The sequence below is a fragment of the Centruroides vittatus genome, unplaced genomic scaffold (genome assembly GCF_030686945.1).
Source record: "Centruroides vittatus isolate TY-2023 unplaced genomic scaffold, ASM3068694v2 contig_971, whole genome shotgun sequence".
NCBI classification, from domain to species: domain Eukaryota; kingdom Metazoa; phylum Arthropoda; class Arachnida; order Scorpiones; family Buthidae; genus Centruroides; species Centruroides vittatus.
Genome location: NW_027122644.1, coordinates 452,236 through 472,287, shown reverse-complemented (window position 1 = coordinate 472,287; position 20,052 = coordinate 452,236). Strand labels below are relative to the sequence as shown.

Below are 20,052 nucleotides of genomic sequence, written 5' to 3'. Positions count from 1 at the left end.
AAGGGCGAAATAGAAAGTTGCAGGAAAAAATGTCCCTTGTTTATCTTCGATCATTGGGAAAATGGCGTCGGTCAAAGAAATGTATTTACGCATGCAAATTACTGATGGAATAAAGTTCCGAGAGTCAATTTTACTCCAGGAAATTTTTTCTTTACAAATCGGTTTGAATTTAGATGAAGGAATCCTCATAGGATAAAGGAGGAAATCAAATTTTCTTTTTTATAATGTCTCTCCTGCTAACTTCCATTACTCCCCTTTCTTTTTTTTCTTACATGGCTACTTAACCTAACATATACATAAAGAATAACCAACCTAGCATGCACCTGTATTGCACTTCTAAGTACTTATACGTTCCCGGGCAAGGATCACCGAAAGTTTCGCTGGTAACGGCGATAGTACAACTGGACATGAGACTACATCTGGAACAGAATCGACGTATATGATACGTAGTTGGATCGAATGAGATAAAGTTAGTCAAGAGGTAAAGCTGTGACGGTGTTAGAGTTTAAGAATTCAAGCACAGAGCATCCTGGTTGATTCCCTTTTGCAGTGTGGCTTGTGCATTATCGATCCCAAACTGAAGAATTTGACCAAAAATAAAGATAGTAGAAGGAAATTACAGTTTTCTCAGTGCAGAAGTTATTTTATTTGCAGAGTGAAGCAAAGGAGATTGGTAAAATAAATTACTTTATCTGGTAGTGTGTAAATACTTTATGGTGGGAGAAGTTAAAAAACAGCATGCTTTTGTGTCAAAAATAACTAAAAATTTTCAAGCTGAAGCATTAAAAAAACATTTTGCAGAGAAATATTTTGCAATTTATAACCGTCTCAGAAAAATATTAAAATTAATTAATAAAGTTAATTATTTTTTAAAAAATTTCTTAAAATTACATTTTAAAATTACCATGCCTAAGTAATAATACTGAAGTCATAAAACTAGTGATAAATGAATTTTCTCTTTCTTTTAAAGTATAACACTTCTAAAATGAAAGTCATTAAGTGTTAATAGATTTTTATGTTTCTTTTATCCTCATCTTTTATAATAAACTTTATGTAAAAGATAACATTAACGATCTCCAGCATCACTTTGAAATAGTTAAATGTTAACAAGTGAAATTTTAAAAGAGAAAAATTGTTATTTATTTATTTAATCGAGTAGAAAATTAAAACAGACGTAAACATAGATGAAGAATTTCCCATTATTAATTTAACACAGGGAAAAAAATATTAAACATTTTTTAAGTTATTAATTAAAGTCGGATTTTTTTCCTTGGTGCATTTTCGGTGCATTAATAACTTTCTAAATTTTTAAGGTAATATATATATTAAATTATTTAATTAAATTACATTAAGATATAATAAATTTTACATTTTAAAATTTTGTTTTAAGTAAAAAAATTTAACTTTAAATAAATATTTATTTTACTAGAAATATATTTACTAAGCCATAAAATTTCTCTCTTACCTTTCGTATACGACATAATAGGATCTATGAGAAGTGCAGTCGACACTCCAGTCTAACGATCCGTGTTCATTACATATACTTATACTGAACCTTCCATAATTAGCCCGGATAAGGTGTATTAAATGACCTTCATCGCATGAAATGTGAAGTTCGCTACCTTCGCAAGCGTATGCTGTTCTGTACTTTGGTCTCTCCACTAGAAAGTTTAAAGGAAACTTCATTAATAATAACATTTTAGAAATGTTACCTAGATAAATAACATGATTAAATTCGTTAAAAAATATTTGAACCACGTCTTAAAGTTTTGTTTGAATAATTTTGTATGGTCTCATATTGCATTTTTGATATAAAAAAAGGAAAGAATAATCTAGGCAATTTTTCATTTTTTATTCGAGAACAATAAAAATGGAGTCCTCCCTTCCCTTTTTAATAAAATCACCTGAATGCTTCTTGGTCACGTGATTGAGAACGTAGGGGAAAAAATCTAGTAAAGTATAATATAACAATTTCATATCTCAAAAAGGCGAAGCAATATGCAACAAAGCTATAAATTTTATATTTTTTTCCATAAATTTAAGTTAATATTGGGATGGAAATAATTTCGTTTGTGACCCATTCATCAAGTACTAAAAACAAACAAATTCGATTGCACTTTTAACGAAATTACATTGCTTTTTTGGCCATTAATAATCTTAATAAAATTTATATTAAGAAGCATTTAAAAATAGGAAAATGCGACAAAACTAAGAAAAAAAAATATGAGTATAAACAAGTGACGTGTGATTCCCAGAGGAGAGAAGCAAAGAACCGTGACAGTTTCATATTAGAAGAGTTCTCGCATCCAACCGAGTAAGAGATAACAAATCGTAATAATTTACCAAAGACATGTCGGCCATCTGAAGAAGTGGAGGAATCATTATCCATTGGGTCCCAGGTGGCATTCAAGGCATCAGGTTGAGACCAAGCGAAAATTTATAGACCACCTAGGAAAAGTATGATGAGAGTGAAAAAGGAGGCTTGAGAATACCAGAAACGGAAGCGATAAGAAAATAAAAGGGGGGGATAGAAGAGAGAGAGAGAGAGATAGAATATTGAAAGAGGTACCAACATAGCACCAAGATAAAAATTTCTTATCGGGTTTTACTGCTGACTGTCATAGCTTCTTGCAATATTACGATCTCATCTCATGGGATGTCTTCCAAGTACTATACCTCATCATCTCATTTCTTCACGATAAGAGGGCTGTGGCAACGCCCATCTAACATGGAAGAAGAAATCAGATTTTGGGTTCTTTCTCCAGGTCACGCGATGTCCAGTTGAATACCGTAACCATGTATTCAGACTTAAAAGTAATATTTCTGTCCCCATAGAGAACATAGATCAATTTATTTTTGAAGTCTTTTCAACTGAATTTCGAGCGGAACTGAAACAACACATCAAGACTTTTTTCGACAATAAATTCTGGACTTTTTTTTTAAGTCTTCTTTTCTTTCAAGTGCATCAAAACATAAATTCTAAGCAAATAATTACGTTGGAAATAAGTTTTGTATTAGAATTTCATAGAAGGTAAAATAATAAGAATTAAATTATCATAAATAGAAAACTATTATAGAAGAAAAGTAATGAATTTAAAACTCCCTATTGGAAATGTAAGGTAATTTTAACTTAAATATAAAGGTTAAAGCAACTTTATAAATATTAAAATAATTGAATTTATTCAATATTAAAGAACGATAAATTTTTAAAAATAATTTAAACCAGAAGCTTATAATGTATGGCAATAATTTTATGTGCCACAATATCCTAAAGACATTCGATTTTTTCTTTCAAGTTTATTTAAACTCGAATTCTAAAACTTTTAACAACATTTTTGAAAATATATTAAAGTTTGTTAAAAAGTTTCAGAGCTTGATTCCCTCAGGAAATTTTCGAAAGCAAAACAAAAGTTAAAAGTATTCCATCGTTTCTACTTAACTATGACTAAATGTAGGATATTTCTTATCGTTTTGAGATCATTATTTTGTGTCCCAATTGGAGAGTATGAAAGATGATACCAAACTAAAACGATTACTTTCTGAAAGGAAATCTAATGGTTTCCGTTTAGAAGCCTATACACACTTATGATAACTTTATTATATATATATCTACACATATCTATAGCTATAGCTATACATATTGTATCCTCATCATATGTTAAAATGATAACATTTGGCTTAAAGGTATCCGAAAATGGAAGTGCACCATTTACAAAATGCATTCACATTTACAGAGATAATGAAATATTTTGATTTTCTCCATTGAATTATCTCCCATTTCGTAGCTTTATATTATTTATTTCTCGCTCATTAATTTGCTAATTTATCTTCTAAAATTGAATATAATCACATTTAAAAACACAAAAGAAATTTTAGTAATAAAAAAAACGTAATGTATTAGTTTAATAAACTGTTAATTTGCTTATTCGGCATCTATGTTATATAAAATATGCATTTGTAGTATTAAAATAATAAAAAAATAATTTTTTATGCAAGAAAAAGTATGACTTTCTTTTGCATTTTCGTAACTATACTTTAACTTTTTCTACTTAATAATTTTTAAGAAGGAAGAGTGCCTAGAAGTGCCCATATTCAGGAAAAGTGCGCGCGTAATGATCCATGCTATGAATATAAAATAAAAAAAAATCCCCACTTATGTATCAAGAAATCTCTCGTTCTACTATTACTTTACTCTCTCTTTAAGTGAAGAAATATCGACTGTGCAATAGAGATAGTGGTTTGTAACAAACAAGATTTTTGGGAGGATAACGACCACATTCAGGAAATCTTTTGTTAGAAATGTATCATCCGACTCATTTAGAAGTTTGGGAAAATTCTGTGTTACAAAAGACACGCTTGTTCCCTCTATTTACACAGTAGGGCGCTTCTGTCAAAAAGTGTTTATCTTCTTTTCAATTCGATGGATGGCACAAAATCTTCTTCGATTGTACAAATTTTTGACAGTCGGCACACGTTTGTTTGAGAATTTTTTTTATATTATAAGTCCGAATCTATTTTTCTGTTGGTGTGGTCTGCTTTTACAAACCTTTAAAGCTTAACCTATAAAAAAAAATTCTCTATTGATAATTTTAGATTTCAACAAAATGCTTTGAAATCCAAGAGCTAGAAGAAGGTATGTAGAAATCAATTTTTAGCAATTCAAAAATGTTAAAGAAACACTTAAACATTCAAAAATACATCCCAAACTTTGACTTTATATAGTTTTTATTGCTTTTAGACTGAATTTTTTCGTAATGTGAAGTATAGTATATTAAGAAAATATAAATTAAGTAATATTACAAGGCTTTTAAACGAGATTAAATAATCCTCTCTCATTTACTTTCTCGAAAAAGTAAATTCGGTAGAATTTCTGCTTAAAGGTTGACATTCACAAATATGACCATGGTTAAGCCGCATCTGTTGCCGAAGTTCTCCCAAGAGGAATGAGATTCTTACATGGAAACCCCAGGAGACACTTTGTCCTTTTTTTTTGGTCGCTGGTTTTTCTTCAAAGACGAGAATGTTATTCTAGTATACAGATATACTTCCAGAGTTTCAATAACCTAAACCTGCAGTCCTTACAGCAAAAAAAAACTGTTTTTTCTTATTTTATTACATAAGCTAACAACAGTCAAGTTTCAATTGGCAAAAAATAAAAACTTTTTATATTGGCAGTTTCTAAAATTATCAATTTTATGACTTAATTTATTTATTTTATTTAACGTAGATAAACTTTAATGAGTATAATTCAATTTTCTTAATGAAAAGTATAATTTAATACAAGAATATGTTTAAGAATTAAACTGGACATGAATTTAATAAATTTTTAATAAATATATAGAGAATTTCAATTAACTTTTTCGTTGTTTTTGGAATATAGAAACTATCGAAGCATTTAACTAGACCAAGAAAATCATAAACAGATGTCTTGGTAACAATTGAAACAATATCAAATATAAACTTCCAATTAAAATTTCGTTTAAAAAAATTATAAAATTTTCGTTTACGATCCGAAAAGCTCATTATCTTCAGACAATCCAAGCGATCATCAATCTAATTAATCTAACAATCCTTATAATTCGAACATCTTTTTGCATCATCTCTCTTTAACTCGATCTCGAAAATGAGATAGTCAGATAAAAAGTCGATAAGCATAATAATTTATAATAAAGCGCAAAACTCAGTTACGTCTTCTTTTTTTTCTTTGCTTAATGTAGAAGATATTTCATCCTTGAAGTCGAATGCGATAACGTCCTTCATCTTCCAATTATCCAAACAACATTTCGATTTGATGTCTTCCCTTCATAAGACAAAAGAAAAAGAAAGATAATAACTCGACTGACAAAAGTAACCGATGGATACCCTTCCCTTTCGTTGGTTTTCATCCTTGTAATTAATCCTACATTTACGATGTTCTCGCAAAGATACTTTATCAAACTCAATTAAGCTTACACTGTATTGCTCCTATCTGACAGTAAGATATAAGAATGAACCAAATGAAAGATGGTATCTTCTTCACTAAGTGCAATGTCTGATTAACTAGATTGAAACATCGTATATGAACTATATTTTCTCTCTCATCTTCTCCCTCTTTAAGCTAATAAGTATTTAATTTTTGAAGACAATTTTCGATAAGAAATGATGGAAATGATTATACATACTGTGTTTTCTGTCACTAATAATGTACGTGTACCTATAAAATATTAAGATTTCGTTCTGAAATATTCATCTTAAACGTTAAATTTGTATCCTGTAATTAAAAAAATCAATTAAAATGGTATGGTACAAGAAAAAGGTACTTAAAATAAGTATAAACTGTATATTTAACGCACGAAAGTGTGAGAATATAAAATAAACTAAGCGTAAATGAAGATGCCAATACATTATATTATCTGATAAAGAGCAGAAAATGTTTAATTTGCATAAGATATAATTTCTAATAATAGTAAGTGGCATAATCAAAAATCATCAATGAATCAATTCCAGTTAAGAAATTGCAATGTCAAGTTTCGCATTAACATTGCTCTCGAACATTTAATTTATCAAACTAATTTATTAAATAAAATTAGTATAGATTCACGTAAATTATATAATTTCTATTAAGGTTGAAGTTCGAAATTTTATTAATAAGTCTACACATATTCATTTATCAATAATAAAATATTATTTTAATTTGACAATTATACTAATTGATCGAATTTTAACTGGTTTATAATAAATTTTAACCATTTTCTCATTAAATAATTAAAGCTTAGTGCACATTAATTTCATAATATATTTAATAGATTCATCTGCTAAGTACTCACGAGGGAGACTATTGGAGACAATTGAAAATTTAATAGGTTAACGCCTATGGCTTGGTTTTTAGATTTAACGTAAGATTAATAATATAAAATATTAAGTTTTACTTTATTCAATAATGATAATAATCCATTTTTAGCGAAAACTCGTTCAATTTTGAAGGTGTAAATAACCACGAAGGGATAGAGAAAACCTTTTCACGTTTTCTACAAACCAGAAAATAGGTGAAATGTGTAGAAAACCGTATTTGACGGATGATAGGAAAGAAAACTCGAGACAAGCGTGACGATAGCGAAGAATCTATCGTTCAAAATCGATCCGTGATGTGTTTTTCTGATTTTTCACAATATCCCAAAGGTTTGTTAATTAAAATTCTTCCACTCTTCCATTTTAAATATTCCTATTTACTAGATTTAATTATTACGTTTACACACACATCGGTTACTTTATACATTATAGGATTTTATTTATTTATTTAAGCGATTTACAATTATTACTATCATTTATATCATGTTTAAATTTATTCTTTTTGAAATTCACGTTTTAACTTTCTTTCCTTCTATGCACTTTTATAGATCTCAGTTTCATGTGCTTTGCTATACAGTATTCGAAATTCACAAATATAATGCCATTCATGCTAGTTTTTCTCTTCCTGTTTTCACGTGTTTTGTGCTTCGTCGTGTGTTTAACTTTTCCACATGCACACACACTTTTATTGTATCTCACGTGCATATTTCCTTTCACTTAATACACGTTTTATTTCATGCCATTTGACTTTCTCATCTCGTGCATTTTAACCCTCCCCAATGAGGCATGTGTTACTTTTCTCAGATTAAAGTCTGCATGTGAAAACAAGAGGAGCAAGAACACTAAGTTTATCAGGAAATTTATGCACCTCTCGAGCTATTGAAATGAACTCGACCAAACTTATAAATAAAATAAATAAACATATATATAAATTTTAATCAGGTCGTCAAAATACTTATTAGGACAGGATGATCGATCGATCAATCATGTCGTGTCCTAGCGTATGTCGGTTAGTTTAGTCAGGCGTAGAGAAAGAGCCGGCAGCTATTTTTTTGCTAGAAATGTCATAACGTTTATTTGGCAGGTAATTCCACGTGTAAAGCCACTTCAGTATGGAGGTGCCGTCGGTATTTGTTGGATTTAACTTATCAAATATTAACTTTTTAATGATTTCCTATTATCTAAACAAATTGTTTACATAACTTTGCAATTCTTTTTTAAAATTTATTTGTTTACATTGTTTTCCTTCTCCTCCTCTCTGTTTGCTACAGACAAATTTATTAAAGACGATTCGAATTTAGTTTTTTTATGAGACAATAAATTAATTTATAATTTTCATTATGTTAAGCATTTTATGTGTTTATCGATCTGTTTACTGGAAAAATTCTAGAATTCATTTATGACCGCTAATATAAATCTTATTCGTATATTAAACATTATTATATATGGAGAGAGCGCGTGTTAAGAAATTAATTTTTATTAAACTCGATTTTGACGTCATTTGAAGATTCCACGAGGCTATTCAACTCAAACTTGACTCGTATAAAAGTATTAAAAATCTTATATCAGACTTTGGCATCACTAGAAGCGTTTATAGCAATACCTCTTTACTAATTACTTACTTTTAAATGGGTATTAAAGGTTCAATCCAAACCAAAAAGCTTATCAACTGAGGTCAAATTGGAATATAATCTCTGAAATCATAATAACCAATCCCTATTCATCTTATATTCGATATATCAATCAATTCTTATCTACAATCGTCCAATCGAAGCTCATTCGATGGTTCTAATCAGAGAAAATTTCTCTAGAAGAGACGGGAATTGAGTTTAAGTGACGTTTCCACTCTTCTCGTTAACTCACATTCTTTCAATTATGCACACTTTAACCACCTGTGTAAGGCGCCATTACTGCTATAGAAGCATCCGGACATCCATAATTTGCTAGTAGTGGTGAGAGACCATTAGAATTGTAGTAAAGAAATGTTGGAACCGGTTTTCGGATTGATGAGAGTCTAGGAGTAACGTCCTGAATTTCCTGACTCTAGTCTACTCAAGGAAAACCAAAACAACTTTTAATTAATTTTATCCTATCTAAAAATTAAATTAGATGCTTCAAAAATCGAATAACGATTGCACCTTTCAAAAACACACACACAAATATACACAACGATTTTCGTTTAAAATTCTTCAGCATTTTCTGATTTAAAGTAAAATGTGTGATGATTCTATAACACGTGAAAAGAAAAGATTTTTATTCGCCAAAAATATATAAAAATTATTTATTTTATGGTTTAAAATTTTTGAAATAAGTAGAAAAAAATCAAAATAAAAAATCAATTTATTTTCAGTTTAGTATTGAAATGGGAAAATGTTACGTCTCAAGTGTGAAAAAGAAACAGTAATTGACTGTAACGTATGGCACAAGATAAAGAAAGTTGTCGAAATACCGGAAAGATTAAATTCCTAACAAAACAGCTGGCTTGTATCCCAATGAATCTATTCAAAAGAATTTCTCTTTTTTTCATGATTTTTTTAGATTAGAATTTAGGCTATAAACAATTTTATTCTATAACGTGATTAAACTATAAAACCGAGTAAATATAATAACTAAGGTGTTAATACTTTTAAAAAGAGAGTCATTAAGTCATTACAAAGGACATAAAGAAAAGCAAAGGTTATGGTTTAGAAAAGAAAAGTAACGAGACTTAAGCCAATAATTATAGGAATTCGTATAGCCAAGGCTCTTATTAAGAAAGTTCAGTTTAGTTATTGCAAAGAATTAAAAAGTAACAATCGGCTAACTTCTACAGACTTTATAAAGGTTTAACTAATAAAAATCTAACTTTTAATTTGGGTAGAGTAAGAAATTACAAAGATCAAAGCATTAAAAGTTTATAACACGTTACTAAAGAAAATTACGATGAAAATTTTTAAATATTAACAAAAAATAAATCTTCAGTTCTTTGTAATCTTCCTTTTGATGATTACAAAGAACTGCTGATGATAAATTCATGTACAATTCTTTACATTGCAAGAGATCTTCATTGTATAAATCTATTTATATTCGATTATATTAATTTATTTACAAGCTTTTATATAAGTATTTGTATATTTTAAAGTTCTTATTTATGCAAAAAAATGTACGGATTTTTAAAAAGTAATATTAAAATTTAATGATTCGTTTCTGTAATAAAAAACTAAGATTATATAACGTTTAAAATAAAAATTTGGATCTTCACGAACCACAAAGGAAAAACTTAGTTGGGAGAATTTTTTTCTTTATTCTTTTTGCGGTTAGTAAAGTGTCGAGTTTATCAAGAAAATTTAGAAGTTTAGTAATAAGCAACGATGTGAAAAATGCACGTTGTAGCAGATGCATGTTCTGTGATGTAGCAAATATTTGCTGGTTGGTGAAAATGTCCGTTGTAAATCACAACTAACGTGTTCCTTTCCGATCATTCTTCCCATCTTTTTCTTTTCTTTTCTGCTGTAAGCACGAACACCCATCCACCTCTTTCCACCTTCGGGCATTTCCTCACTTATTGGCGGCAATATTGTTAACATCTTTGCTGTCATGGATCGAACGACTAACCACCCGCTGAATCAATGTGGAGTGAAACATCGTTAAATTTCTCAACATGATTGCCCGGCCTTGTCTGTTGTGTTCGCTACCCTTTTTAAAAAACTATTCAATAATGTCTCGCTAGATACGTTATACACGGAAAGCTTTCTTGGATTTTTCTCAGAAAATTATCATATGAAACCAAATTTCTCTATCGGCAATATCTTCTTAAATTTTTATGGATTTTCTTCTCATTATATTAATAATATTTTATAAAATATATCCATACAAGTAAATCTTATTAAAGTTTAAAATATGCAAAACACAGGGGTGCAGCATTGCTAAATTCTTTTTGTAACAATGAAGAGGGGGAAATAAGGAACTTTTGTATTAAAAACTTTTATGATTTTTTCGTAAAATGGATAAGTTACATTTACCACAATGTTGATTATTCTCTAGGATAATTAAATTTGCATTACACTATTAATATATTACGATGCAGCCAATTGCACGGGAGCTTTGTGCATTCATGATAAAACATTGTATGCATATAAGAAAGAAAACCGTGAACGCCCATGCATTGGAGCTTCAAGAAGACAAGAGATTTGTAGCAGGTGTGTCTACTTCATTTGGACTTTCCAGACGTTGTTGGTGCATTGAACCCATCTGTCCGGTTTGCGTATGCGAAGGAACTATCACTCCTTAGACTCACTAACAAACATCTTATGAAAGAATTTCATAATTTGGATAAATTCGATCTCTAAAAAGCAGAAATTTTAATATAAGACTACTTAAGAAACGACCTAAGTATACCAGGAGATAGTTTTTTTGCAATATGTGAAATGAATATGATGCCAAATGGAATGAATATATTTTTTTCTAATTCTCGGCAATTATAATATAACCAAAACATAAAGCATTCAGCTAAATTCAATACAAAGTATTAACAAATAAAATTTCTTTTAAATTCACTGATAAAATATTATGATCTTGATTATGCAAGGCGTCGCAAAATCGTGCTGCGTGTCATCTAAAATTGCAATTTAGGTAGGTTAATGGGCAATAATACATTTAAATGTCTCGGGGGTCGTGCTTAGACATTTTAAAATACTCTAATTGTTGGTTACGGGGGTGATAAAACTCACATTCGTTGCATATTTTGATCATTTTATATGTGCATTTTTAACATACCAATATAATCAGACGTATAATAATTTGTTTGTATTTTAAAGAAACATGACAAAGTAATGTAATATTATATTTTGTATCGATACTAATACAAAGTGTAACTTTGTACCAGCAAATTTTTATTTATTTATTTATATAACACGAGTCAATAGTGCTTGCAACTCAATATTCTTATCGATATCATATTTTAAACATAAAATTTGTCACAAAATATCGACATAATATGTTTTTATACTCTATTAGAGATTCTATAACAGGCTTAAGATATATTCTAAACAAATCGATGATAAGAACAATTATAAAATTAAATAATTGCATGAACCATTGCAAAAAAATCCATGTTTTTTTGCAGTTATTTTTTTCTCACTTATTATATTATTCTCATTCTCGGCGATAATGAGTCATTGTGAAAAATCGATAGGCAGAAAATTTCCTTTCTACTTAAACAGGGAAATTTCTCATTCGTTTTCTCAGGAAAAATCTTTCAATCTTAAAAATTAAGATAAGAGAGACAAAACCATTTATCAGATGATATCTTTATAAAGATGAACGAACACACAAAAGATTTGCATTCACTTAGCATTGCTTTATTTAAAGGAGCAATGTAGACATTTTTGTATTCCTCTTTATTCCTTTAATGCTCGTGATAATTATTTTAACCTTCCTATCTTTCCGAGATAAGACCGGATGGCCAAAGTTAATTATGTTAATTAAGTCTAATTAACGAGATATGACATAGTGTGCTAATCGACGACCTCAGACCCTCATCGCTGAGCCTTCTGGTGATAAAATTTATGGAAAACTTCTGTTATTACGAATTTCCGATTATTGCTTTCTTGTAAAATGCAAATAATAATAATAATAATAAATTTTTTAAAATATATATATGTAACCTTACATATATTTAATTACGAGTGGGTTTCAAGTTAAGATCAAGGAGATTGTTACACACGTTTTACATATAAGAAGGTTGTTAGTCATGCATTTTTCAGTCATGACAGCTCAAATAGGAATTTTAATTGTTTTGATTTTGCTTCATCGTGGTTTTCGAGGGGGAAAAAATTGGATTATGAGTGATGTAAAATAAATTACCGCGACCGAAATTGCATTTTTGTGCTCAGGTTATTGAGATTTATTCGCCAGGAATTTTGCTGTAAAATTGTGTTTGAATGTAAAAAAAAACCGATAAAAATGAGGTAAAAAGTTATTTGTTGACTTTCAAGAGCAAAGAAAATGAGGTGAAAAAAGAAAAAAAAAATATATTGTTAAATTCAAGAGCCAAGAAATTGATGCATTTCTTCGAAAAGCAAATTTTTACTCTATTTTTCGATGAATACTGATGTTTAAAAATGTGAAAAAACAATTTAAACGATTACTAAATTAAAGAAAAAATACGTATTTTTAACAGAGAATTTAATGTTCTCTGTTAAAAATCGTCGAACAAACTATTAAAATGAAAAAATAAAAAAATAAAAAATGAGTAAAAATGAGCTATTATAAAGTTAACTTTAACTAAACCACCAACGATCAAAATAAATTAAATCAGATAAAAGATCAATTCTGTCCATTTACATTCCAGATGGTGGAAAACGCATTTCACTCAATAGTTACGTCAGCAAAAATCAATGAAATCACATTTGAACCGAAATCATTGATGTCAAGGAAGGAAATTCGTTTATTGTTCGTCAATCAATAGGAATTAACTACCTTTGCTCCAAAATAATGTTAACAAAATAAACTTATTGTCTTTTATCACAACGAATTTATCATACTTTAAGTAATGTAGATAGAACATTTTAAGTATAATAAAATTATAGATTACTTCTTACGCGACAAAAATTTATATATATATATATGTATAAATAATTAATGTATGCTACATAAGATAATTGCTAAAATAAATAATTATAGCATATTTAATGAACATAATCGAATTAATCTTGTTGAATGCATCTTAATTAATGAAATTGTTTGTCTTCTGGAATAAAGTCTAAACAGAATACAGTAAATAGCATTGGTGTAATCTGACCCGGTAATTTTCTAATTAAATTAATTACATTCTTTTATTAATAGGTTATAATATCAATTAAGTAAATTATAATAAATCTTAAGGTCGTGGGGGGCTTTTTTTCGCGCATTTGTCTGTCTACGCTCGTTTACTTTTGTATTAATGTCTAATTTAAAGAACCCCAGTCATGTACTGTACAGTTGTAATAAAGTCTCTTGAAGGATGTTATGAAGGATGATTATGAAGTAAGCTTATACTATTAAAAAAAAAAGCCTGTGTTAATGGAGTTGCATGATGTGCTTTTATAGTAATAACCAAAGTCTAGATCGCATTGGAATGGATTAGTTTAGAGTGAGAAAAGAGAATTATCAGTTATTATAGGTAGATTAATATGAGACGAACGAAAGGTTATTACAGAAAAGATATCGAAAGCAGTATTTTGTTGGCGATAATAGCATTAGAAGCTCAATAACAGCTTGGTTATTATATTAGTATCAAGTTACTAAAAGTGCTATTATTGTAATTTATCACTAGTAAGTAAGCATTGCAGTTGATATTTGTCATATTAATATAACTTTTGCTGACGGTAGTTTTAAAATCTTATAAAATTGATGTTATAATAGCATAAAAGCCATAATATCTTAGCATTTAGAAAGAAAATAGCGTTATTTACTCGCTGTATAACATTTACTAAAAGCAAAAATGATGCTTTGTTATTATAACAGTGGGAGAAATGGCAAAGTAATTATTATAACGGGGAAATGTTATGTTTTATACTTCTTGTTGTAATAGCCGAAAAGAAACAAAACGGTGCTTAGTAGCAGTAACTGCAACAACATCTGGAGCAGCAAAGTGACGTTTTATTACTGTAATAGTCCTCCAAAAAGCAAAATTACGCTTAATTAATGTAACCAAGTTATCAAAACAGCATTTAGTTCCTGTAAAAATCTCCAAAAATCAAATTTGTGCAATATTAATCACTTACGAAAGTATCAGCAACTTCAGAGGGGAAGAAAAACAACACGAAATGAAAAATGTGCAACTCATATATTTCATCATTATTATTAATGAAATTTATATAAAAAGTAAATATGTACAGTACCGTTAGTATCACAGTTAGTATCTTATTTTTACCAATCTGTACGTCTGATAAATTATAATTTAATTTAGTAAGACGTATTGATTGATATAAATCCTTTCTTGCAATTTATCAAGTATTAAAAAAACTATTTTCTCCAACAAATCAAACAAAGTTTGTCTTTAAGAAAATCACAAAATTGTCTTCCTAGAAGAAAAGGAAACAAGAAAAAGAAAAAAGAATTCCTCTCCCTACACTTTCTCTCACTTGACTATCGGATTATCCATGATAATCTTTAAGTCTGAACTACAAGAAGTATCCATCAATCACTAAAAACATCGACCAACAACATCAGGCAGTTTCAAATATTTTTTTTTTCTATTTTACTTCAATCGAAGAGTTTAAGAGACTAAAAAAAAAAAGCATTTTCGAACTTGTAATTCCTTATATTCGTTTTTGTCTAATCCCGTTTATTTTTTTTATTATTATTTTTATTCGAAATCGTTTTTGATTTTTTTTTAAGAAAATATATCTTCACCAATCAATTTAAATAGATCAGGTAAGCGAGTTTATTGGATAAATATAGCTTTGACTTAAGATATTTGTTGAGATTTAACTGAAATAAACCGAGAGTAAATATGGATAAATTGTTTTTCACGGTTTATATATATATATATATATATTATATATACATACATACTTTTCCTGTTATATTAAATAACAATAAAGATTTATAATTTACCAAAAATATTTTAGATTTATCACCTTTTTTTTTATTACAACTTTACAATTGAAGTTGAAAGGTTTCTCTGTAAACAAAAATTTTATTTGTTTTTCTTCTATTTTTGCAGCTGTAATACTAGGGTTTCCACCTTCGTAATTAATAACAACTTTTTTTTTATAAGTTAATCCCCTTCTGATGTGAGATTATTTGAAAAGAACGGGGGAGAAAGAATCGAGCAAGGATCGAAGTGGTGAAAGCATAACTCTTTACCACGCTGCCGCAAGGGTGGTTCACAATAAAAATGCCGAAAGTGTCTTATCCTCTATTGGATAAACATCTCTCAACAATTTGTAAACAATTCTATAATTCGCTGTATTTCATACCTCCAATAAAATCATTCTTTTTATCGTTTCGTATTGTAAAAACAATCATTACCTTTATATAAATTGTTTTTGTAATTTGTTTTTTAATTGTAATATATATAAACGAAGAAACAATATTTTAATTTTTAAATATAAAAAGTAAAATATTTTAAATATTCTATTTATTTTCTGTGGTTTTTAATAAAAAATTCACACCCTTTTTTAAATTAATTTTTTAACTAACTTTCTAAAGGTTTAAACGTTCAATTATTGATAGTTCATACCTACATAGAAAATAAAAATCGTATTTACCATTTAATAATCTTGTATATTTTAACGTTATTATTAAGGTAAATGCAAAGATTAAAAATAAATATTTCAATATCTCTTCTACTCGATCCATTACTCCGCTTGAAATATTCAATAATTTACATGTAGGAAGTATATTTATACAAGAATGCATTTGTTATTAAGATATCAAAATGGAATTAATAATAAAATATCTCTTCATTCTTAATTCTGAGTAACGAAAACTCTTATAAGAATTTAAAAAAAGATCAAAGTAGATTTACTAGTTTTTTAAGGGGGAAAATTTTCAGAATTCCAATAAAAACGTAAAATATTCAAATAATAATAAAGTGAACTGAAACATATAATAGTATAAGAATAGATTATTTTTTTATTCTCACTTTTCTGTCGACTATAGTGACAGAATGAGATTTTTTACCAGAAGACCCACTGAGAGAAAAATGGCAACGATTAGGTATGGTTGATTGCGATGACAGTGATGATCTGTAGTGGACCACACGCATTGGATATAACAGATTGTGGTATAAACATAGCCACCTTCTATGACATCTATAAAGATGCCGAAACTTGTACATAAACAACACTTTCTCTAATTGGAAAAGGCGTGCCGAATATTGATGCTAGAGATCGTAGACCTCTGTAGTTATTCAATTATTGAGCATGGTTTAAGGATGCAGATTTTGCAACTTCGCTAAATATCTAGCATTGATGCTTAGTAATGGTCGAGTAACTACATTGTCACCGTAATACTATAATCAGCAACAGAATAACTGAGTTATGATAATAGCATTGGCATAGAAATAATTATTTTAATTACTACATTACCGAAATCGTTAAATTTTTCAGTTTATAGCTTTACTGAAAAGAAAATGGCGCATTTTTATGAAAATGGAACAGTAAATGTATATTATTATGATAATAACAAGAAATATACAAGACTCGGTCGCTGTAATACGTTAGGTGCTTAGTTAGCGTAACAACAAAACTGCATCAAAAATAATGAGTTATTATTTTAGTTGAGATAAGGGAAAAAATTCGAAAATAACAATTTATAGAAAATAATATCAATAGATAGGCTCAGTATTTACTGTATCTATTATATAGAGGCATTAAAAAGTATAGAATTGTTATCTTAGAAGCGCAGTTACATAAAGAAGAAAATTTTACAAGCCGATTTGTAATGTTTAATCTGTTTAAAAGCAAACTTTAAATAGAAGCGATATCAATAAAGTTGCTAAATTTATTACAATATTAAAAAGAAACTTGGAAATATTTTTCCAGATAATCGTACGATTGTGCGAAAGTATATTGACATAGAAGAATGCAGAGAAATTTCTATCGATAGGGACGTTTTTCCAATAGTTAATTTCAAAATTTCTCCGTTATATAATATCGAATGGTGTTGCAAAGATCAACAAAAATGCATTAGCGAAATTTTACTCTTTGCAGAAAGTCATCATTAACCTCTTTCCCTTTAGTGGGTCTCATATAATGATGCTTCAATAATAGAGATTTTTTTTCTTTTTTTAAAAAGTACTAAACACGTTCCACCGTACCACTGCTTTAATAGTTAAACTATTGGAAAAAATACCAGAAAAAATATTTGATATTAGAAAACCAAAAAATGATGAAAAGCTGGTTGATATTTAGATTTTTCACGTCATCAGCATAGTTGGCATAATGGAATTTATATTTTGTTGGCACTTTTGGTTGAAAATAAAAAGAGTAAAATAAGAAGAAGAAGGGGGAAAAAAGAAATTTAAAATTTGCAGGAAAGTGAATTTTAAAAGAAAAAAAAAAGAATTGTTTTAGAGGAAAATAGTAAAATTTTTGACTTGAAAATAGAAGATTCCAAACGTAAGATATGAGAATTTTGCAAAAAACATTGTAAGAATTTAGAGAAACTAGGAAAAGTAGATTATAAATTTTGTATTGTGTTTTAATATGAAGTTATAAATTCAAAAAATATTTAAATTTTAGGAAATATATTTTATGAATTTTATGTATTTTATTTCATTTATTTCATAAAATGAGATAAACTAATGAAATTCAAAAGAGAATGTTTTCTTATGTGAAAACACATTATCAAGGTTACCATTCTTTGAAATATAATAAACTTCAGCTTTATTCTATTTAATAAATAGAAAATTAATATTAATTTTTAAAATCAAAAATAAAGCTCTGGCGAAAACAGTAAACTGTTTTAAATCTCTTAAAATTCTAATAAAAAGATTGTAGAATATATTGTTTTTGAAATTTTGAAGATAAATTAATGTAATAAAAAAATATCTATATTTTTAAATAAAATTATTTAAATAATATATTTATAAATATATTGAAAATAAACACATAGGAAATTTGAATTTGCATATTAAAAGAAAGAAAAAGAAAAATAAAAAGGACAGAGTAAGCTCACTTTAATAAATAGAACCAGTTATTAAATTTTATCTTCTCCGCAGAAATTTTTATAAAATTTAAAATAATTTAGATAAAAAATAAACTAAACATTTTATAAATTACTAAAAACTGCTTAGATTTTTTGCAAGTTTTATTAAGATTTATGTATTTGTATCATAATATATACAGCACATGTTTCACGATACGATGAATTTTGCAAAATGGTGCACGAAGCAGATAAATGAAAATATAAATGTTTATAAATGGACCATAATTCATATTGAGCTACATTTTTCTTCAAAAATAAAAAAGAGAAAAAAAAATCCATTCGATTAAGCATCTGTTATCGATCTTGGATCAGTAAAAGTTATCGATCCGCTAGTGACAGACAAACAGACGAATGATACTAAACATTTTCAACAAGCTAAATCCAGCGCCTTTGACTATCATTCAAAATTCCAAGTATAAGAAGAAAGTATAAATCTCTACTTATAAGAAAACAGAATATATATATACAGTAAATGCGTCTGAAAATAATAATAATAATAATAATTAATAAGCTAAAACATAAATCTGAATTGTTTATTAAAATAAAATCAAGAATTAAAATTGATGAGCTTATTAATATATTCATCAGAATTAATCCTCTAACGCAGCAAGTGAATAGAGAAATATTCACTAATTAACATTTAGCATGTGATGATGTTAATAATCGTGCGGTTTATTTAAAAACTTTGGTGACAGGTAAATGCAAACAAGATGAACACGAAAGGATATGAAAGTCTTCTCGACAACAGTAACTATGAAAAGGATTGCACTCAGTAATTAAACTCGAGGGACGATTTCTGTTTGTCGAAAACAAGTAAAAGACAACACTTCACTTGTCTGCTAGCAATGGAATTAAATAATATTACACTTCCCATAAGCCTATTACTCCGATGAAGTAAATTATTATGAATTCTGATGATTCGTTTGCATAAATAAATTGGGAGTTGGAGAAATAAACTTTTAGTATTTTCAAAATTTTCTAATATTTCTGTAAATTTGTTTTAAATAAGATTAGGTTTTAATTTTTATTTATATTATTATTATTATCATTATTGTTTAATTTTTTTAAAAAAATGAAAAATTTAATTATGATCTAAATATTAAAAGTGATCAAGTTATATTTAAACGATATTAATTTTTTATTTTATTCGTTTAATTATTATGTACTATTTATTTAATTTTAAGTATATTTTAAAATTGTTTTTCTTCTCTTTAGATTTTTAATTAGAAATGATTTTCATTATTTTTAAATGATGTAATTTTAAAATGTATATTTGTATTTCTTTCTTTTTTTTTTAACTAGTAAAAAAATTAATTAAAATTTTTCTTATTTTATACTCTTGAGAATCGGTTTGAATTATGAAAATATTAAATTATTCAGTAATGCAGTAGATGATCGAAACGTTAAATTTCATTCTTTATTGATTCCTTTCAAGTTTATAAACTTAGAAATTTAGTAAAGTGAATCACTGATGTCCTGTAAAGTACATTAAGATAGGAAATAATTTAAGTCAAAGATAACTGAATCATTTTCATTTGATACACA

General features: G+C 27.8%; 1 protein-coding gene across 8 annotated transcripts in view; it reads right to left on the bottom strand.

Moving 5' to 3' along the window:
• LOC136985563 (latrophilin Cirl-like) overlaps positions 1-20,052 on the bottom strand; it is a 121,082-nt gene that overhangs the window by 24,171 nt on the left and 76,859 nt on the right. For 6 of the 8 annotated variants that reach the window (XM_067282870.1, XM_067282867.1, XM_067282873.1 and 3 more), the window contains exons 3-4: positions 1,466-1,661; positions 313-419 (exon numbers count right to left, since the gene is read on the bottom strand). In XM_067282870.1, coding sequence (XP_067138971.1) covers positions 313-419; positions 1,466-1,661 — 303 coding nt within the window. Of the gene's footprint in view, positions 1-312; positions 420-1,465; positions 1,662-20,052 lie in introns of those variants that run through there. The other 2 variants (XM_067282868.1, XM_067282874.1) reach the window with 2 other exon arrangements.